General features: G+C 35.1%; 2 protein-coding genes across 3 annotated transcripts in view; one reads left to right on the top strand and one right to left on the bottom strand.

Annotated features, from left to right (window-relative positions):
* Window positions 1–23,202, bottom strand: part of CENPP (centromere protein P) — a 163,887-nt gene that overhangs the window by 69,064 nt on the left and 71,621 nt on the right. The window lies entirely within an intron of this gene.
* On the top strand, window positions 1,553–21,736 carry ASPN (asporin). The gene is made up of 9 exons (XM_013945277.2): window positions 1,553–1,815; window positions 7,514–7,559; window positions 8,447–8,714; window positions 11,658–11,770; window positions 14,018–14,231; window positions 14,806–14,916; window positions 17,470–17,563; window positions 19,174–19,312; window positions 20,499–21,736. Exons 3-9 carry the CDS (start codon window positions 8,471–8,473, stop codon window positions 20,694–20,696), a joined length of 1,113 nt encoding a protein of 370 aa, XP_013800731.2. The 5' UTR covers window positions 1,553–1,815; window positions 7,514–7,559; window positions 8,447–8,470; the 3' UTR covers window positions 20,697–21,736.

Here is a 23,202-nt window from a genome sequence, read left to right as displayed (position 1 = left end):
TCATTATAAGAACAGCATTTCAGTGGAAACAGCATTTATTTCTATTGCATTGACACAATATATTGTACAAAACACAAGGATAATCCATTATGAGAGAGGATGGTCACATTTTTCTAGTTACTACTGAAAAGCTCTGCATGTCAGCCTCCATAATTAAAAAAAAATCCAAAATTGCTGAAAAAATAGGATCAGCTGAAATTGCTACTGATTCAACACTCCACTATTGAAAGGAGAAGTGAAAAAGAGGAATCCAATACATTTACCTCCCAACCCTCAGGCCCCTCTCTCTTCTCTTCAAGAGCCAAGAAAGCATTGAAGGTTTTTAAACAGCAATTTGACACAAATTTGCTCAAGTAAATGTATCCAAATCAACTAATTCAAAATACAGAGGAGTGTTTGCTTAGGAAGCTTTGGTTTCTAAATGCAGGCAACAGAATGCAGATACATGCAATTTGAGATTTCAGAAAAGTTTAAGATCATCTCTCAAATTTTTATGTGGGAACGTGATTGCTCTTGAAACTGTAATTTCATCCTTTGGGAAAAAGTGATAGGGAGAACGTTTATCAGCATTCACCTATTCTACTAAAACTGGAATACACATGGAAGAACAATGCAATAGGTAACACGAGCCTTATCTTGTTTTGTATGATGGCACCAAAGTTTTAATTTTTGGAACAGTATCTTTTTCTTCCTTAAGCAAATAACAGTAGACAAAATAATGAATATTCTACTTGAACTGTCATTTTACAAGCAACACTAAATTACATGGAGATTAAAAAAAAAAATCTATATTTTTTTCTAGCAAGGCCAGTCTCTCAACATAGAAAGGAGTCAACAGGTGAAGTCACATGTGGACAGATAGAATGTATTGTAAAACTAAAGACACAGGACATGATATTGACTATGAGCCTTTCACTTTAAGCAAGCTCAATTCGTCATATATTTCTGCAGTATATATAAATAGGCAGCCTACTCAAGGTAAACAATGAATAGCCCAGTTTCTAAATGTTGTGATGTGCATGTCAGTACAAACAATGCAGCTTGGCTTGAATCATGGCAGACTTTGTTTTAAGCTCACAACTCCAATCTTTACCATAGAACATTGTACATGCTGTCTGTTTTAAACTGATATGTTTTATTTCTCAAACACAATACAAATAAGTTAACTATACTGACCAAGAAAATCTGTTCTACATTTTACATGCTTCCCTGACCAGATAGTCGTCTGCTGAAACAGAGGTTCTATTTATACATAACTACACAACAAAGTATTGATTTTACAAGTTCAGAAAAGATTTGACAATTTGCTGATCACTACAGTCTATTGCTTTACTCTTGTCACTGGCTATGGCTTTCTATTTTTATTGAAGCAATAATGGCCATTGAAATCATTAATAAGAAGTGCAATGTCCTACCAGGAATTGACTGAAATGGACTTCATTGTACTTTCAATGGCCTGATGTCAACTGTTATTAAACTACAGGTTTTACAAAGTCTTCCACTAGATGTCTAGAGTTAAGCCAGAAGTTTTGGCTGTGATACAGGCAGTGATGAAAAACATATGAGTAGTAACAAGTCATCTTAATATCATTCTTCAGTACTAAGATGGGCTAATCTGTAGCAGCAGTTTACTCGGGTATCACCCAGGGTGCCAGGAGGATCAAGAAGTTTTGAAGTGGAATTTTTCTTCATACCTACTTTCCATTTCACAGCACTCAGCCTAACTTCCTTGCATCTCTTTTTTATGAAACAAACTGGACAAAGCCCTCAGGTGGATTATCACAGTGCTTCTGGAAGAACTGTCAAACTTGCAAGGTATGTTGTGTTTGAATATCTATTCTACTTAAACAGCAGTACAGAATGAAGCAACAGGCTGTACTTCAATATCACGCAGATTAACAACGTCAGATAATTTAGAGTTAGAAGTACTAAATTTTTTATGGAACACTTTAAAATCTACTTCACAGCTGAAATAATTCTGTATTTACTACAGTTGAGCTCCAAAGCACAAAAAAAAAAAAAAAAAAGGCAACAGTGAGCTATTTAACTATTAAAGGACTTGTTAGATGAAGCTTCTTAACAACTGACACAATAAGCTCTTGTTTCTCAGTTAATCCAATCTATGAAAATCTATCCTTCAATCACAATTGCTCTTATGTTTATAACTTTGTATCATCTTTCTTTAATTAAGTAGTCAAGGAGATTTTTTTTTAAAGTAGATACCAGAAGAGTAATTAAAAATGAAACATGAAAGACTGAATTATAGATAAGCGCCTCTAACTCAAAATAACCTTAAAATGTTCATACATCACATTCAGTAACATGAGTCAGTGTTTTCTAAGAAAACTAAATATTCTCTAAACATAAGTTATTTTACAAATGTGTTATTCATTGCCATACTATGTAACTTGAATATTGCACTATTGCTCAAGGCACAATTATTTCTTCAGTCATCTTACTGAGCAAAAAGTTTCCACCTATTTTTCTTAAGCAACCTAAATAAATCAGTAGACAAAGAGTTAAACATAAATCCATTTATTATGGAATGGGACAATGACTAATAGAACCAGAACTATTTTTAAATATAGTTTTCAAAACAGCTATGGTCTTGCCTTTCTTTGGACAAAATTTGTGCACACTGTAATGATTTGTGTTATTAATGAACACAGGGATTTTTCTCTGCCGCTGTAAAGACCACCAATGTGTCATTTAAACATTTCCTTTTCAGAAACAATGCTGTAGGAAATTTGCCTCCCTACACCAGCAACAGAAGTGACTTCTAAATATAATTCTTAGTCTTCTGAAGGTCTTAACACTCTACCTATTAACTCTTTCAGTGTCATAACTTATAAGACAACAAAACACACATGTTGCAGGATTCTGCTACTGGCATGTAACCACCAGGGAATTCAAACCTTTTTTTAGTGCATGCAGACATTCCATACTAATGGAAAAACTTTTGTCCCCACAAAAGCACTTTTTCCCTCATAATTCATGTTTAGAATTTTCATGTCATAAAACTATTGAGCACTTATGTGGGGATTTCCCATTCAATTTTTACTATCTGCAAGTGATTTTGATCACTTTAACATACTGCAATGTCACCTGCATTAAATTAGTTTATAATTCACAAATATTATACTATATTAATAACATAAAAAGTTCATATATTCCATATGCCATTTGGCAATCTGACTTTTGGTAAAGATCACCACATTACTGGGGATAAATATGTCCTGAAGAATAAGCACAGATTTTAAGACTGTTAGAAACATGAGGAAAGAAAGTCAGCTGTATAGCATCTCTCCGTGGAAAGGCTACACCCCACGGTGGGGCACCTCACGTGGAGGTGGCTAGCCTTCCAGTCGAAAGGCACGATTCAGAAGTTTCTGTACTTGAGGAAAAGAGGGTTGCTGTGCAGAAGGTGTGATGCAAGAATGACATGAGCCCTCCCTGACTTCACAACACTCCTTCTCAAACTCATCTTAAATGTTCTGGCCTGTAAAACTGTGAATGCGCAAGGGCAGACATTGTCCAAGCAATAACCATCCGTCCTGATTATTATTCATTAAAACACTTGAGCCAGTCTAACAATTTGCATGTGTCAAAACTAGTTGTCCTGTGCTCTTCTTCCCTCTCATTCCTTTTTACTTTCCTTCCCCCTAAAACAGGCTGTTCCCCCCGTTCCTTTGTGTTGGCTCTGACGCTCAGGCTGATTCAGTTTGTTCACCCAGAAAGAACATGAGGTTTTTTCCTGCTCATGTTAGTTTTACACTGGTGTAGGGAGTTCAATCACTTCAGCAAGGAGCCTGAGCAAGCAGCTGGGAGCAGAACCAGCCTCAAGTGGCAGCAGCTGTGCTGTTGAGCTGTATTTTCTGAAACAATTATTTAAATATTTCATAAAATTCTCTTGAAAAAATAATTTAAGTATTTCCAGAAAGATCATTAGGATCTTGGATTTTTGGTTTTGATTTTTTTTTCTTTTAATTCTCTTACTCTCGAAGGTTAAGCACCCAAAAAGTTTGTGTAAGTTCTTTGAGATGAACTGCAGAGTCAGAGTATTGCTAGAGACTTAGCAACATCTATTTACTGGGAAACTCAAAACCTCAGCTATAAAAAACAATAAAAACCTCCACAACCTCCTGTGTGGTTCTTTGGCCAATGGAACCCTGAAGTCAAACTTAGTTGCTGCCCCTAACTATAAAGCTGATTAGCAATAAAGATTTCCTAATGACAAAGTGGGAAGATGAAGCAATGGCTTTTTCTCTTTCCTGAAAAAAAAGTAACACAGCTCACTCAGGTTTCCTCTGCGTAGGGGCTTTTTTCAAGAGATTTAACACACAAGACTTACAGACTTAATCAATCATATACTACAATGTTACTTTCATAGAACCGTTTGTACCAAACTCTTTTTCCAAGAGCTGACATTAGCCTCTAGTGCAATCAAAGCCTCAACTTTCTCATAGTTTGAGATCATGATTCTTTTTGAATATTTGAAATGAAAAATACAATCCATTTGCTACAGCTGCAAGTATGGAAACAGATTTTTAAACACTTTCATTACATAGCTTCCTAGTGCCAAATCTGGAGGAGCATTTCAGGAACATAAGTGAGACATGATCATTTAGGCACTGTGAAACTATACACCCAACGCCCATCACATGTAGAAGTCAGCAGGAACTTAAAAGCTAGATGTCCCAGGATATGAAATATGCTACAAAACTTGATCTCCTACATGTATACATTGTACAACAACATTACTTTGAGTAAAGCACAGAACTTTCCATCTCTAACTCATAAGCTGCCAGAGGAAGAAGACCAGCTTAACAGCCTATCACCGAACAAAAGCACTTGGCCAAGAATAAGGAGCTTCAAGCTCATCATCTCCTGACTAGCAGTGTGACTAAAGTACCGGACCTTTCAACTATCTTGCTGAAGGTGAGATACAAGATTGATAGGGCCAAGGATTCAAAAGGTCTACAGCCAGACATGATTGCAATTCACTACAAACCAACCACTGAAGGTTCCACACGTTCTCAGCACTGTTTATATTCAGACACTTTCAAGCAAAATTCCTAAGTAGTCTCTGGGGTTGACCTTTGCTCCCCTCTTCCTTATTCTGTCTTTTTATTCCAGTGACTCTTTCTCTGCCACATTCTGGTCTAGCTTCTGTAAAGAGATTAAGAGCATTTATATATCACCTTGCTGCTTATGACATTATCCTATAAGGCCTGAAATAAGGATTAGCCTTTTAAACCACTATTCAGAGGAGGTGGGCAGCATCACCACCTCTTCCTGATATCTCATAAAAGGCAAAAACGCACTTTAGTATGCAAGTAATTTAAGATATTTAAATTAAAGATTATCAAAAAGAAAATCGAACATACTGTAGAGGTTTGCAAGTAAACTCTAACATTTTTGCTAAGAGTATTGTAACAAAACATTATTCTGAACACAAAAGAAAATGTGTGTGAAGCTTTAAGAGACTGTTAAATGCTCCAGTAAAAGGTAGAATACTTAAATAAGCACTTAACTAGAAGATTACAATAAATAAAACCTATAGTTATATGCTGCGTACCTGAGACACAAAGTACATTGTGCTTCTGTTTTTTGACAGAAAAACCCCTATTTGGGGGAAAGAGGTCACTTTCTATTCTTTTTGAAAGGATAAGGATTTTAGAATATAAATACTACTAGTTTTTATCATTTTACACACCTTGAAATGTCTCCAGTAACATTAGTAGCAATCTAAGGAATACACAGCATTCTAATACTGTTAAGAATCATATACAAGAAACATCAAAATGATCTTACATAAAGGAAAAGCAATAAAAATAAAAAACAATATCTTTGAATAAGCCAAGTCAACACCCCTACACAAATCAGTGCACTTATTTTCCTGTGATTAAGGACCCATGGCAAAATGCCTATTTCATGAGATTTTTCAGCTATAAACAGAACAACAAGTATTTAATTAGATGATCAAACAAGAATCGACATCCGTTTAGCACTTCCCTAAAAAAAGTCTACAATAGTCTAAACAGAAGCATTTTATAAACAGGATATGCATAACAACATTTACAACAGCCCCTCTTGGTTTGTGCACAGTGTACAGTAAGACACAAAGTGCTTCCTGAATTGGACTTGGGACGGAAACACTGTAGAGTTGAGGGCTGATTTTTTAAGTTTTTTTTTTTTTAATGAGAGCTGACATGTGAAAAAACACTTTGGTCACCCTCTATCATGATATTTCCAAAGTCTTGTCCAAAGACAAGCCTTAGATGACCAATAAATTCATCAATTTCTATTTGCTAAGAGTTCATTAGTTCTCACTATAGCGAATTCTTCACATACTGTGTGAAAGAGACTGAAAATATTTAGATATGTCCAGCTAATGATCCATTTCAGGGTTACACAAATTATTCCTTTTATAAAAGCTATTCCAAAATCACCTATTAAAGAGCAGCAGCTAGGATTTCCAATAAGTAACAAGCCATTTTGATCCTACGTTCCATAGGTCTTGACTAGCAGAATTCCTATGGATCCTAACAGAACGTTCCCCTGATTTCTGGTACCTACTTTGTTCATAACATTTCTTAGATGTTCTAGAGAAATTTCAAACCTAAATGCCACATATGGAAACACATCTATATTTATTAATAAAATTTAAAGACACTTTTTGTAACCTAGAGGTGGCAATGCACAGCTATTTTGGGGAAATAGCACCAGCTTTCCTGAGGCATGAAGTTTAGTGATGATCACGAAATCACACTGACAAACACGTTCCCATTTATCATTTATACACAAAGTAAAAGGAAACCTTTGAAAAAAGAAAGTACAGTCCTCAAATTCCAACCCATATCATTAAGACTTCCAGTAGAAAGACAGAATTTAAACTGTATTAGCTTCAGTGTTGGTGTACTTCTTCAGAAATTGAAAGAAGTCAATTCTTCATACTTAATGTCTTATCTGCCTTTAGTGTTGCATGTTCTGTCCATAATGTTTTAGACACTTGTTTTTAGAACTTATATGGATTCATGAATTACAGGATTTTCTCACAGAGTTGTAAAACATTGTTGGGAAATGTCTCATCTCTATTTTACTTTGGGTCCTGTTTCATGGGACTATTTGGTCAATCAACTCGATCAATTTAGAATATAAACAGAGCACATAGAAAATATCCAAGAGTTTTGAACTATGGAGCCTCATTACCCAGGTAACGTGATATACTCTCATTCAGAACTGGACAATTTAGACTCCTAATTTTCCCAGTCAGGTGTGGCTAAGAGAAATCTGTTAACATTTGCTCTCAGAGAAGCAGAATGAATTTGAATGAATAGCTGCAGTGAGGTAGTGTTGCCTGTATTTTTCTAAAGACAATTCTACTTTTGAAGTCCTTGGTAACTTGTGCATTCTTCTCAGTAACATCAGACAATAATTACAGTAGCTATCTGCCTTGGATTTATCTGCTTTGGAGATGCCCTAACTGATCCGATGTCATTCTGTCTTCCAGACTGAGGGACATCGGATTACTGAAGAAAGATCCTTTCAGGTTACAGGTAATCTAGAAAGCAAATGGCTTTTATAGCATTAAATTCAAGTACAGCCCCTTTGGGCTAGATGCCTAGCAATCATGTACCGACCTCAGGGAAACAGAAATAGGTTTAAAAAAGTTTATTGAAAAAATATTCACACAAAAGCATTGGCTTGCAATTCATTTCTAGAGTTTCATTCAGTTACTGATTTTAAATGACATGAATCCATAACCTGCAAATCCCTGTCGGAGAAGAGAGCCCTGGTCAAATACAAGTGAATACAAATGTGCTTGTATTAAAATACAAAGGGGACCTTTTATCATTACGAAAATATGAATGCCTGGAATATGGGAAAAGCTGTTGTTGGGACTGAAAACTCAATCTGTTTTCCAGAAGTGTTTAGGGAGTGTCCTGATGAACGCATTTTATGTATTTCTAAGTAAATATTTTCAATTTTTCTAGATGCAAGCAATGCACACATGCCTATATACCCCATTAAAAATATCTTTCCATTAAGAATTAATAAAATAAATTAAATTCCAAATTCTGGTAAAACATGCTACAAAGATCACACTCCACTCTATTAAAAGCCTTGATCCAATTGTACTTTGTTTCAAAGCCTCACGTAAATGATGATACTATTTTTTTAACTCAGCTAAAAACCCTACTTTGATATGACACCAGTCTAATACATTTTACTTAAAGAATATTTTTAATATTCTTCATCTTTAATATACTTCTTAATCCACTTCTTAATCCTTAGTATTCATAAGAGACCATATCTAGGACCACAGAGTGCAGTGTAGTATAGCAATGAGTGAAGTAAGTAGTACAATGCGTTTATTTGCTGTTTCACATTCACTAATTCTTGTTTATCTTTTTGGTTTTTTTAAACATTTTTTGTCTTCAAGATTGGTTATCCTGATTAAGAAGACATGAAAGAATACGTGCTCCTTCTTTTCTTGGCTTTATGCTCTGCTAAACCTCTCATTGGTCCTTCATATTTTACATTAAAGAATGTGATGCTGCAAGATATGGAGGACGATGATGATGACGACGACAACAATTCTCTATTTCCAACCACAGAGCCAATTATACCACTAATTCCTTTTGATCTCTTCCCAATATGCCCCTTTGGATGCCAGTGCTATGTGAGAGTCGTCCACTGCTCTGATCTGGGTAAGAATTAATTTGTGCATCTGTTTTTCACTGGATTCTTCTTCAGAAGATTTTCCTTTTAAAAGATAAATTCTACAGTTCCTTAAATTACACACACTCTACGACTATACTATTCATTTTCATGAATAGTGATTTCATGATTGAAGCTTACATTGCTTCAATCAGGATGGAAAACAATATCAACTATTAAGTTGTCTCTGGCATTTGATACAACATAAAAGCTTTCCCAATTTATGTGCATCAATTTAGAAAAAATGAATAAACTGTTATAGCCCCCTTACATTAGGAATGACTTCTATTGATAACAACATAGATTAGGAAGGTATTTAGAATATGTAACAAATAACTGTAAACAATTTATTTAACTTAATACTTCTCTAGATTAATAAGCACATATAATCTGCATAGCTTTCTATCCACTAAGAGAACAATCACAAAATGGCAAACATGTATATTCACATTTTAGATAATACTTTATGCTGTTCCCTTTATTTCCATGAAGTTATGTCCAAACAGATGACAACCAAAATTTGTTGCATCTCCTGTTTGTACTAGCCAAGCTATTAGTTCCCTCTCTCAAAAAAGAGAGGCAGCTACAAAGCAGCAGATCAAATGACAAGAAAGGATAACAAAGAAAAAAGAGGCCATAAATTATCTACAATGAAGTTATAATTCAAGAGCACAACAGAAGGGAAATGAACTCTTTGCTCAGCTTAACTTCTATTACAACTGAACATGGCCCCCATAACATTTTAAGCAAAGGCAAATCTGCTACTGATATTATCAGTCACAGATACATATTAGTCCCTAATGGTCAAAATAGCTAAATATTACTATAGCTCCAATCTGAACAAGTGCTCATTAGTTTTTCTGTGATTCAAGCCACCCGATGGATAATTCTCCTCTCACCAATGCAGATTTAGCATGCATATCCATATGCTCTATTTCAGCACCTATGACACTTGATCTCATCAGAGCTCTGCTACCATTCCTAAACTTAATCCCAGGCTCTTCTTTCCATGTCTTAGAAACACTGAGTCAGTATATAAAAGACCATTTATGATATTTATGCCTCAGCCTTCCAGCTTTTGTCTTCCACTAACCAAGATGCTTTCATCTGCCCTCTCTTGCTTCCCTTCTTTTGCTATTCTTTGCTCTTGGACAGGATGATGTTGATGGCACTGGATTCCTCCTGCTTATTGAACTCCCCCTCCCCATTTGAACAGCACTGTGTTAAGTTATTCTTTCCTCTGTTATTATCATTTACCAGTCACTCAGCTCCTCAAATAGACCTCCTTAAGACTGCCTTAATCCATCTCCTGACTCTTCTCCTGCTTATCTTCATCCATCCCTCTTCTATATTAATGTCTTATTCAATATTATTACGTACTTCCTTCAGTTCCTCCCCACTTTCAACTCTCCCACACAAAAACAAGCACTCACTCAATTCACAGCTTTGACACATGAACAAGTCACTGGCCAACAAGAAGTTACTCTGTTACCTGCTAGGTAATAGCTGCCCGTGTGTTTCTTATGCCACAAAACACTGTGGTATATATGCCAGTTCTCTAGAACTGATGCTAACAAAATACTTATTATTTCTGCTCAAGAATTTTAACATACTAGTGACACAAAAATCAACACAAATTAAAAATACAATATGATTTCATTGATTGTATTTTAAATAGAGTACAGGATAGAAACCCTTTAGAATTATCAATACTAAAATAGTTTGCACAAAGAACTAGGTACAGCACATATTTTTTCAAAAACAAATAAAAACTAGAAGCCCTTCATCAGAGTAAAGAGGAAACTAAAACATTTGCTGTCTGCTAAGCCTAAGAAGTATACAGCCAATAGCTTTCTATGAGGATATTTCCCACAGGTGGGCAAATTTCAAAGCCTGTTTGTTTTTTTAAGTGCTGTCAAAACATGACAAAAAAAAATAACATGTCAATTGGTAATTGAGAATAATTTTTAAAAGTAAATTTCTATTTTAAAAAAAGTTTTACAATTAGGAAATAAAATTAACTTCTTTTGCAGCCAATCAGCTGTGGGTTTTTTTTTAATCTGGTTTACAGATTGCAAGCTGGTTTACCTAAGGTCACACATGGAAAAATACTATTAATAGACTTTATCTTTGAAGAACTGTAACCTATTAACTGTGAAATAATTGTTAGTAAAGTGGAACCACCATTTGATATATACTTAGATCAGCACTTCCACTGAAAAGCAAGTTACTGTCCCCCATTAGTCTCTTCCGCTGATTCAGAACCTTGGCCTGTATGAATTGAAGTGCTTCTGCGACTAAAGCAGTGAACTGGATTGGAGAGCTTATACAAATGACAATTAAGTTCTGGCAGCTGGAAGACTATATTTTGGCTGTTTTTACTGAGAACACATTTCTCAGCTGAGAATGCTTTTCTCCCGCTTCTCTGTATAGCTATATAAGCAGCTATGCCAGCACAACAGATAGGGCACGGCAGGGCAGAGCAGAGGTAGCAAGGAGCACCCAGACACCGAGCAGAGATCAAAGCCCCCACAGCTGCGCTGCTCCTGACGCCGAAGCACCAGCTCAGCTTCTCTAAGGGCTGCTTCCTCCAGGGGCTGAGCCAGTGTCTGGAGACCAAGCTAGGCTTGGAGGCTGCTCATTTCGCAGATGCCGGGCGTGTGTAATGGGCACGCCAGTGACGCTTGTCACAGTCTGCAGGAGTAGAAGCAGTCCTCCTGAAATCATCCACACATTTTTGTCCTACATTCTGCCTTAATTAGATCCTTTCATTATCAAAAGTATTCTCTTTTGACATCTGTTTTATGGCTGTTGGCATTTTCTTCCCCATCACAGCCATCAATAATCTCACTGTGTTTTTCTGTTTAGCAGTTATTTTCTCTGGACAGATACACAAATATGTCAGGTTTCTCTTATCTCACGCACTTCAATAGGTTTGACATCGATACCCCGTAACATTCCACCCGACACTCGCATGATCGACCTTCAAAACAACAAGATTAGAGAGGTCAAGGAAAATGATCTCCAAGGACTCGCATCACTTTATGTAAGCTTGTTATTTTCCGACTTTTAAATCTTATTTAGCAATCTGAAATATTTCAATACTTTTAAAATATAAATGGTGTTTTTACTCCCCAAGAGTACGTATATGCCTGCATATTTGGCTGCTCATGTATGATGTGCAGTAAGTTTCTTTGAGCTGTAAGAACTATGATACTTTCTACAACATCCAGAAAATGTACCACATATGTCACTTCAGAAACTTCCCCAAGATTTATTCAATCTTAAGCATGCAGAAAATTACTTCTTATATTTTAAAGGCTGCAAGGCAAGTCCTCCTTGTTCGCCCACTTGGCTCCCAGGTGTACAAAACTGTAATAGTTCGCAGAACCGAATCTCCCAGGAGATCTAGATGCATCTTCTGAGGGGTATTTTCAAAAGTACCCAGCATACAACGAACACGTGCTATTGAAAGTAAAGATAGAAATCCGGTTGACCTGAACAGAAAACAGACCAGTACTGAATTCCTGAAGACATCATGTGCTTTACTACTATTTTTAACATGCTCAAACACGCACGTAAAACAGACTTCAAAATAATTACCACTGGCAACCAATAAAGCTAGATAGTAACAGTTGATAATAATCCCTTCTTATAATGAAAGAAAATAAAATAATCTCAGATGCCTGGAAAGGCAGATGAAGTCAACCTGCTTCGGGAAGCACAGTTCCACAAGATGTCACTCGAGATCCAGTACTGACGAAGACTGAATTGCTTGTAAAAATGACAAATCCATCCCACAAGTTATAACAAATTAGAGACATCCTACTCCACATTAAAAAGACAGGAGAGACCCATTAAACCAGTATAAAACAAATCTTTTTTTAGTCATATTTGGCTTCTGAGCAAGAGCTGAAAATTTACGAGATGCAGATAAGGTGTTTATGAATGAGCTTTTTAATTATTATGGGTTTGTCTAGAATAGAAAAAATGGGAACCATACAATTCCCTTGCTTGCAACAGTACGTTTGCGGTTCCAGCTGGATGTCTCTCGTCTGGGCTCAGAATACTCTAACCAGCAAAGTAAGGGTAAACACACTATTTGCAGTTTATTTTCAGTATATACTCTCTAACAGATACTAACCTCCAGTGACAGAGAATGACACTGGAATACATCAGGAATCACCACATTATATATGAGTCACATTTTAATTATGTGACAACGGAAAACTCTGAGCTGTTTTGATTTTTCTCATCAGTTAATTTGTGACCATGTAGCAAGACCTAACAGAATTTTTACTGAAAGCAAAGTTTACTTTGTACAATTTATCTGAGCAGTAGTTTCCTTAGCAAAGCCACAGATGGCCACTTGGATTAGGAAGGAGAATTTCCTGTTTATTTCCTTAAGCCATCCCCTTTTTTGCTGGGAAAAAGATTAATTCTGTTTTGCTGTTTTTTCCACAATCCCTGTGAGCAGATGATTTACCTCTAGCCACAGCTCAGAGAAGTAAAAAAAAAAAAAAAAAAAAAAAAAAAAACCACAAAAATGAATAATCTAGATATGGAAATGCAGAGATGTGTTCTGACATTCAAAATAATTTCAAATAATTCATGACTTGCAAGTTATCTGATAACACACTATCATTTTATATAGAAGTACATAGTAACCAAGAACAAGAAACAGTCCAAAAGCATACTGAATAGTCAAGAGAGATGTTTAAATCCACAAGAGTTGAAAATTATGGCAAATAAGATATAAATTGATGTGTGTATATCACTGGTTTACAGACATTAACTTTTAAGAAATTCTGATAAAAAACATGGCTTTTATTTTGCAGCATAATCATGCTGAAATAAAAGTTGAAATTTTGAGTTTTGAGCATTTGTTTGCATTAAGGAACAAAATGAAACAAAAAAGAATACAATCCTCATAGAACCCCACAAAACATATGAAGACAAACATCTTGTTTTATCAATTCATTGGCACCTTGTCAGCTCTGACTACTTGTTCTTCACCTTCCAGTTGATACTCCACATTCTTCTTTTTTTTCATGATTAAGTGAAATGCACAAAATATGTACAAAGTTTTATTCTAACAAAAAAGAGTGTATTGATACAATTAGATGTTAGTGAATAAGCTCCTTTATCAAAATTTGGTAAACTGGAAAAAATATAAAACATTACTTTAATAATTTAATTACTAAATTATATACCAAACCCCTCACTTAGAATAAATAATCACAAAATTCCCACAGATGTATGTTCTTTGTATTACTTTTCCTGTTTCCCATAGGCACTGGCTTTGAACAACAACAAAATATCCAAGATCCATCCAAAAGCCTTTCAATCAACAAAGAAGTTAGGACGACTGTATTTGTCTCATAATCAGCTAACTGAGATCCCAATAAATCTACCAAAATCTTTAGTAGAGCTCAGAATTCATGCTAATAAGGTGAAGAAAATCCACAAGGAAGCTTTTAAAGGAATGAAGTCTTTACATGTTTTGGGTAAGTCCAACTAAATAGAAATGTATACTGAAAATTTAGCATACTCCATGTATTTTTCATTCCAACATTTCCCTAGTGAGGAATTTCCTCGTAAGGAGATATCCACACTGTGGAAACTCTCTTTCATAATGCTATGAGAAGTTGCAAAATAGGTCAGGTACCTGGTAACCCTGCAAGCCAGGTTCTACAGTCTTTAGTCACTGAAAGCTGTCACTTCCATCCCCAAGAGCAGATGATCAAAGCGAATTAACAGCAGTCCCTACAAATAAAATTCCATTTGCAGCTCTTATTTCTACTGAGGTGATTGCATGCATGTCTGGTCAGCTTTTCCAGATAGACCTGGGTAGGGCAAAGATATGTTATTATATAATAAGAAATACCCAGAGATTACACAACTCCAAAATATTCATCTTGGGATATAATCAGTGAGGTTAAATAAACGTTAATTGATTCTTAAGATGCTGGAAGCCATCATTATGAATAAAATAAAACCAGTTATTTATAACCAAGTGTAACACACACAAAATTCCTGCTGTGTAAGTACTTTTTCTTCCCCCCCCCCCCCCCCGGACAGAAATGAGCGCAAATCCTCTAAACAACGACGGAATAGAGCCGGGAGCTTTTGAAGGAGTAAATATCTATCATATAAGAATTGCAGAAGCTAAATTAACTTCAGTTCCTAAAGGTATGTTTTGTTTTATATTCTCTATCTTATCTATACCAGTATACTCCTAATAAAATTCTTTACCATATATTATGTTTATTAAAATGTTCATAAGTACTCTTTTCTAAACTTATCTTCCCGTTCATTCCCTCCAAAGCATCTCCTAGCTCATTTGCTCTACCTCATTTTTTCTTTTTGCGATTAGTATCCAATTTTAAAGCCCGCCAGAGGCAAGCACGTGCACGCACACAGGCACACCACATCTCCCCACGCTGGCCCGCCGCCTCTGCCAGGCGGCCCACTCCCCTGGCCCAGGCACGCCGCTCTCCCCCCTGAAACGACGTGAAGAACTGACACAAGCAGCCAAGCAGTGAAAGCAAAGCAAATTTTAATACACTTCAGGTCTTTCACATCAGCCTCTCCTAAATCCTTGAAGCTCAAACATGCTCTGCAGCAAGATCAATCCATGGCAATTCAGTATGAAACACAGAAGCAATGACTCAGTGTTTTATACATCTTTTGATGGAGTTTTGCTAAGTGAAATTTAATATTAATATTTTAATTATATCCAAGTAACGTACTATAAAACTAAATCACTGCTTCATATAGAACAATTAACTTGTTGAGTTGGAGTTCTAATAAATTAAAACATTAGCTTTACCAATGATCTATCTCCACTCAAGAAAAAAAGAAAATACCATGAAGGAGCTCAGTACAACACTCTACTTGCATTTTTCTGTAAGTCAACATATTACTGAACCAAATTCTCACAATTTGCAACAACCCAACTGCTCTAAACAACTAGCTAATAGAGAAACGGAAGAAAAAAGCACAGTACCATATACTATATCATTCCTTAACTTACAGGGAAAATACATATTAGACCCCACGATTTTTATTAGTGCCTTTTTCAGATAAATTTAATCTCTTCTTCTAGGAAGATGAGATACACAAAAGTAACTCTGTAGAAGAACAGTAAAAAAAACCCCACCCCACCCTAATTCTTAAGATATGGCAATTTTAGGATCAGAAACTACCCAGCTGGTAATGGTAGTTAGTACCTCCCAACACAAAAAAGACATCCCTGTAGTAGTATTGTAACCCCAGCTCCTCTGACTCTCCACAACACACACAAACATGTAAAATGGTTCAGATTTAATCTTTCTTATGAAGAATTATCCTACCAGGAAATAAAGCACGCATTCCAATCCATGGGACAAATATTAGGCAGCATAAACAGCTGAATTCATGGTGAACACATTGTACACAAATAGAGACTAAGTATAAAAGGCCCCTTCTAACTATAAGTATTAAATTAGCATAAAAAGATTTTTAAAAATTACAAAATGCACTTTAAATCTAAAATGGACAGATGGATAGTCTGCTCTTTTAATACTGTAACTCAGACGCAAGCAACACCCTGAGGAATTGTGAAGTGGAAAAAAAAACATGATGTCAACTGGCATAGAGCAATTCCCAAGGATTCCCAAAGCGATCCTGCCAGAACACGTGTCAAAAGCCGCAGCAGCACAGCTGCTACAGCCTTCGGAAGGGAATAAGCACCTACAGGCATCTGCCCCAGGTGCCACAGAAGTGTGATTTGGTCTACTTACTGGTGAAGAACTGCACATAATATCCAGTTAACCAAAAGTGCATGGAAGCCATTATAAAGACAGTTAGCAAAGTTATACAGAATTTTGGAACTCTGAAATCCCTTTTGACTTATTTTCTCAACATCACCATAAGCATTTTCACGTTGTTATTTTCCAGCTGTCAATGGTTAGCTTTAGAAAACCATATATAAAAATTAACATTTGCCCATCATCCTGTTTTGTTCTATTTCTGTTGAGAGATCCTCTGTAGAATACTGGAAAATGCAATATATTAAACTATGGAAAGGTCAAGGATTAATATTATTCCTCCTTGGCCGTTCTTCTTTCTAGGCCTTAATAATCAAATTGCCAAATCACAGAAACACCATGTTCTTATGTTAGATAACTCCTCTTACACATTAAAAAAAATTTGACATCTTGCCAACCATGATTATCCACATACTAAAACTCTGAAAAATCATAGTTTACTCTCAGGCTTGAATTTTCCAAACAAGAACATTCAGTGATCAAACTATCAGGAAAATTTTTACCATCTCTGAACCTGATTCTATCACTTTTACAGTAGGCATCATAATTTACACAGAACTTCAGGATAAATATTATTAACATGATTACAGAAGAACAGCTAATACAAAACAACTAGAACATTTAAAGAAAAATAGTTTAGCTGTAAAACAATAATATAAAAAAAAACTTTTGTGAAATCAGATAAAAAACTAAGACGAGCAAAAAAAAAGGATTTCTTTCTACAGCAGACAAAGAACAATTAGCATGAACTTTAATTAGCGTTAAAAAAAGTAACATACTTGTATGTAATACCCATTTATTTGATGCAGACAATCTCTCAAGATTTTTCACCCAATCCCAAACACAAAGGAAAGAAGTTGTTGGGAATATTCCAACAAAAACATATTTTAAAAGTTGGTTTCATTTTTCTCATTGTGTATTTGTTTTACATCAGAACTACCCTCCAGTCTACTAGAACTTCATTTAGATGACAATAAGATCACAACAATCGAACTTGAGGATTTTAACCGGTATAAAGATCTTCAAAGGTAACAATTACTATGCAGAATGTTTCCTACCAGACTATTTACTTGAAAAAGGTCAGGAGAAAAAGGAAGTAGAAAGTTTTTAGAAGGAACCACTGTAAATAAAAAGAACAAACTTTAAAAAAATACGAAGTATACAACATTAGCTTTGTTATTACATGTCTTACCTACAACTTCAATAGAAGTATATTTTAAATAGTATCTGATTACAAAATGTAATCATCAGATTGTTACCTCATGGTGTCCTAGTGATGTGCAATGGATCTTTTTTTATATAGTATCTCATAATATGCTAGCAGTAATAAGTCACTTAACAAGCACTGTATACATTTCACAAGCTCAGAACATATGAGCCTAAAATACATTTGTGGTCACATTATTTATCAACAGTATTTAATATTTTTCCCAGCCTGTTACCTATCTGACCCAGGCATTTTAACTCAGTCACTCATCTCATAAATCCCCCACAAAATGTGGTATACAGCAACAGCAACAGATTTTTATTTCAGGAACTTTCTTACAATTACATTTGTAAGATTTAAGAGTCAAAATAGCTTTTTATACCAGAGGAGGGACAAACGTATTGAAAGGAGACAATCCACATGTGCCCGAAAGGAAAATACAAAAAGGAAGCAAGAAAAGGAAATTTGAGGCTTATGTACACAAATGCCTGAAAAAAGTGGTAGATTATAAGAGAAAAACGTAGATTCAGCTGCTGAAAACTGGCTTAAGAAAAACAAAGTAGGTGGTAAAGAAAGCAACCCGATAGCTGTTTCCAAATGTAATGGGGTTTAAGAAAAAGAAAATGCATGGTACTGAAGAATGGATCACAGATATAGGACATAAGAAGGAAGTTCCTTCTCTAAGGCTTAGTTAGTACTTTGAAAAAAATGGCTGAGCAGCACTGAATTTTGGATTTCGTAGTAGAAACCTGAACTGTTTTTAACTACCAACTTGAGTTTCTGAAGAAATTAGAGAGAAAGGAAGGAAGAGGGGATTGAAGGATGAATGGAAACAGCAACTCCAAACTGCCCTGAGCCTCCACCTTCTGAATGATCTTCCTAGCTGCACAGGTTGAAGTCTTACAGCAAAGAAATCTAACTAAGGGCTAATTAAAGAAAATATGGAAGTAGGAAAGAAGGTGGACCTGCTTATTTTTAAGAAACAATGCTTTTGATGAAGCTAGATACAACTGTTTCTTTACAAAACTTGCTTTTTTGGGCTATTTATTAAAGAAACATTTTTTATTACCATATTAATATACTTTGTAGCTACACTACTTGTTAAAAGGGCATGATATAATTTACAACCAGATTTGTTGATGTTTATCCTTTTAACCCTTACCACTAAAAGAAGAAAATCTACATGCAAAACTGGGCAGCTGCTCATAATCTGGCTAGCTACTGTTCTTTAAGTAGACATTAAATTAAGAAAAAATATTTATTAGGTCAATGGTGATTTTCTTTCTATCAAGGGTAAGATTTCATCATCCTTCCCCAATTCTTTTTTCTCATGTGTACTCCATATGTAATTAAATCTTTAAAAAAGGATGCTTCAATGCTGTTGTAAATCTCCACCGATTTTTAACGAAACATTTCTTGTATCATTTCTAGGCTAGGCCTTGGGAACAATAAAATCAAGGATGTGGAAAATGGAAGTTTTGCCAACATACCACGTGTACGCGAGATCCATCTTGAAAAAAATAAGCTCAAGAAAGTTCCTCCTGGACTACCCGATTTGAAATATCTGCAGGTCATATACTAAACTTAATAGATGCTTTGGTGTGTTAAGTTATTTGATTTTCACACCATCATACTGACTGGGACATAATTAAAAAGCATAATTAACTGTCACTTAGATATTTTGACACAAAACACATAATAGTAAAACCTGCAATCAAAATAGCTACTTAAAAACAGTAAGTTCAAACAGCAGGATCACTTCCTAGAAAAAAAGGAAAACAGTATCCTACACCAAGAAAATTTGTTTTCAAAAAGTTTATTATAGATGCTTTTAAATCTAACCAAGATGGAACTGAAATTTTTCCTTTCAAATGCTGAAAAGTCTAAATCCAAACAAAATATCTTATGAAGATGAATTGAAGTGCTTAAGACTAAAATTTGTCCTTAGCAACCTGACAGAACTAGAACAATTCTGCAATAAAATGCTTTCAAATCACTTCAATTCCCTGAATTCTGAAATAGCAATTAGAACCAAATCTGTTTTATAAGATGACATATGTGTTGGGATGAAGAACAGGGTGAAGCTTGAGGAAACATGAAGAAACGCAAAGATCACAGAGCACGTGATAGGCTATTTGGTTAAAGTTTTCACCTCTGAATTTCACTTCTTTCCACTTGTTATTTCACCTCCATTCAGAGGAAGCATCTTTTGATAAATATATGCGCATGTGCACATATAAAAAAAATACCAACTTAAAATGTAGTGCAAGTTTAGTTATTCCTAACAAAAGAATCCTTTTGTCAATGCAGATTATTTTACTCACAGAATTCTAAACTCTAATATCACAAGATGTTAATTTAAGCTACATCACCATTAAACTCATCCATTCATGTAACCATCCCACAAGTCTCTCCTAATACCAACTTTGCTACAGACTACTTTCTATTACTATTATTAAACCACTGAAAATATAGATACTGGATTATAAGAGAATATTCCATAACAATAGAGTCAAATCATTCTAACAACACACTAATAAAAGAACATAAAACTTTCTGGCTGGGAGGGGAGAGAATGTGACAGGAGGGAGACATCTTCTAAATATTTAACACAAATTTTTAATTCCTGATACTATTTAAAATCTGTATCAATTGTTGTCATAGAAATCCTCAGTTACCTATATGCCAATGATTGCATAGATATTTTTCCAATTTACATACTAAATATTATATTTTACCATTTCTTATTGCTGCAGGTTGTCTTCCTCCATTCGAATCATATTGCAAAACTGGGAGTGAATGATTTCTGTCCAACAGGAGGAAGAAAGAAGAAAGCGTTATACAGTGGCATAAGCCTCTTCAACAACCCTGTGAAATACTGGGAGGTTCAGCCTGCGACTTTCCGTTGCATTCTAGCCCGAAACAGCGTGCAGCTTACAAATTTCCTTCAGTAGCACAGAAGGTGGGCACTTCACAAACAGTCTGTCCAAATCAGTTTTACAATACTTGAAATCGGTGGAGAAATGGCAATTTTACACTATTTAAACAGTTTACAGAGTATTCACTGTTTCGAGGTAATAAAGTAGAAACAATATATTAGTAGGATCCATTGTGTTATTTGACAATGTTCAACCTACATTTGAATAATTTAAGCATAAACCTTTATATCTCATGGAAAGACTCTTGCAAGTAGAACTGGAAACTGTATTTGATGTTTCCTATTATAGATGTTAAATTCTTTACTTAAATCGCAAAGTTCTGACATTTTTTCTTAAAAATAAATTCTAAAAATCAAGTAAAAGGAACTTTTTCCATCATAAGGTCTTTTTCTCCTTTTTTTTTTTTTAATTGCAAACAATTTATCAGATTTCAAGGACAAGTTCTTACGCCATTTTTTGATAACCAGTAAACAGGCAAAGATGCAACAAAAAGGTACTGTATTTTGAGTTCTTGTGTCACTAAACTAGAATATATTTTTATAATCTAGTTAGTGAGATAAAGGTGGGTTTCATATTAAGAAGTAATACAAAAAACGTTTAAAGTTTTTGATATTTATTATTGCAACTTTAACTAGGGAATGTCCTTCCATGTTTCACTATCAATGTAATTTGATGCACTCTGAAGATTACAAAGTAGCATTCAAGATTTAGCACATGCTTGAAGCTTAATAGAAGTGGTAATTAAACTCTTTTTAGGCCAGCACAAACATTTTCTTGTATCTATCACAATTGTAACTATGTTCTTCATTTAATTTTTGTTTCCTCTTTTATATTTTTGACATCACATGGGTGAGGAATCCCTTGTTAATGTTAGTGTATATCCCTAAAATTGCTGAACCCAAGCAGCAGATAGCTGGAACTCAACTCCCCTGACTTATATAAGTCAGCACACAGAAATCTCATTACTGACAGTACTGTATAAAATGGATATTTTATATATCTATTTAGTGTATATTTTCACTGGGATTCAAAATAAATTAAATAAATTTAAAGAATACTTGTGCATTTTTTTTTTAAAAAAAATGAATTGAGACTAAGTTATCTTTCTTCTGCAGCACGATAGGTCAAAACATTTAGAGATGATATCCAAACATCTTTCAGACTCTCTCTAGACATTTTCCCTGTTCTTCATTTTTCCAAATCTAAACACATTGCAAATTTAATGCTACTGTTCTTCATAAATCTACCAATTCAATGATTTATTTGAAGCAGCTACAGTAACTGACACAGAGAAGTAGTATAGGAAGAAAATACTACATAGAAATCAAGCAATCCCCAACCTCTCAGCTTTCCCCACCTCCCTAAGTACACTTATATTACACTAAGTAATAAGCATCAAGTCTAAAATCTGAATTTTTCATATGCTTGGTCTCTTTATACTCTTTATATATGTTTTATACTTTTTATATTTTAAATATACTCTTTATATACATTTTGCTAGCACTGTTATGCTGTTTAGAGATCATACATGGTCACATCCCTGACTGACATAGCTATGACTATAAAAGTCTGTAGGATCAGATCACCTAATTACTTAAACCTTCTACAAGTTCTTTACTTAGCACACTTAAAACCTGAAGGAACAGTTTTTGCAAACAGAAATTCTGTAAAACACTTCAAAGCAAACCAAAGCAAAACAAGAAACCCTGCAGAAGACCAAACCATCTATTCCTAGCTTCTGAAAGTGTTTCTGAGGAGAAGATTTTCTAGAAAATAATATGTGAAAAGCAGTGATTGGTACCGAAAATAGTAGCTAGTGAACATATTCTTCATCAGTTGGGCTAGTTTATACTGTGGACCTCTGCAGCCACAGCTACATCATCATGTGTGTGAAGAGCTATGATCTCTAAACAACAGACCTATGTCAGAAGACAAGCCTGATGTAGATTTAGTAACAAAGGCAGTAATTCACTTCAGTAGTTTTTTTTCACTAGGGGATTTGTTACTACACTCGTAGGAAACAGAACCATTGATATAACAGACAGGGCATGCATACTACTTTTTGCTGAAGCTCCACATTCCCTGAGAAGACACAATCTTAGCTTCTCCATCCTTTGCACTTTAGCCTAAATAACCCCAACAGTAACAAACCAGACAAGGCCACACAGGGATACGGCCAAATCTTCGAGCCACCTTTAAGAGATTTCTGTGGAGTAGGAAAGAATGTTGAAAAGAGCAAGGGCTAAGTAACAGAGAATAAAACAGTTTAGTAACATAACAGTAACACACCAAACAGACTAGGCATTTATCCTCTAGTAAATCATTACTTATCACATAGACTCTTTAAATTCCTACTCAAATAGGAGCACCCACTAGTTCATGATAACAGCCCAAGACCACATTCATACTGTCTGGGAAATACCTACTTTCTCTTAAGGACAGGCTACCCTGCCTAATACTGCCATAAATAGCTCATGATCCCATATCAGAGGGACAAAGCATTATCAGTGACAACTAACAA

This window comes from Apteryx mantelli, chromosome 12, assembly GCF_036417845.1.
Source record: "Apteryx mantelli isolate bAptMan1 chromosome 12, bAptMan1.hap1, whole genome shotgun sequence".
NCBI lineage: Eukaryota > Metazoa > Chordata > Aves > Apterygiformes > Apterygidae > Apteryx > Apteryx mantelli.
Note: the sequence above shows the minus strand (reverse complement) of the source record. Positions and strands in the feature narration are given on the sequence as shown.

Excerpts from the sequence above, each read along its gene's own strand:
- ASPN (XM_013945277.2), top strand. The coding sequence starts at position 8,471 with ATGAAAGAATACGTGCTCCTTCTTTTCTTGGCTTTATGCTCTGCTAAA. Across the intron at positions 11,771-14,017 it reads AAGGACTCGCATCACTTTAT|GCACTGGCTTTGAACAACAA; the intron begins GTAAGCTTGTTA and ends TGTTTCCCATAG. Across the intron at positions 14,232-14,805 it reads GAAGTCTTTACATGTTTTGG|AAATGAGCGCAAATCCTCTA; the intron begins GTAAGTCCAACT and ends CCCCCCGGACAG.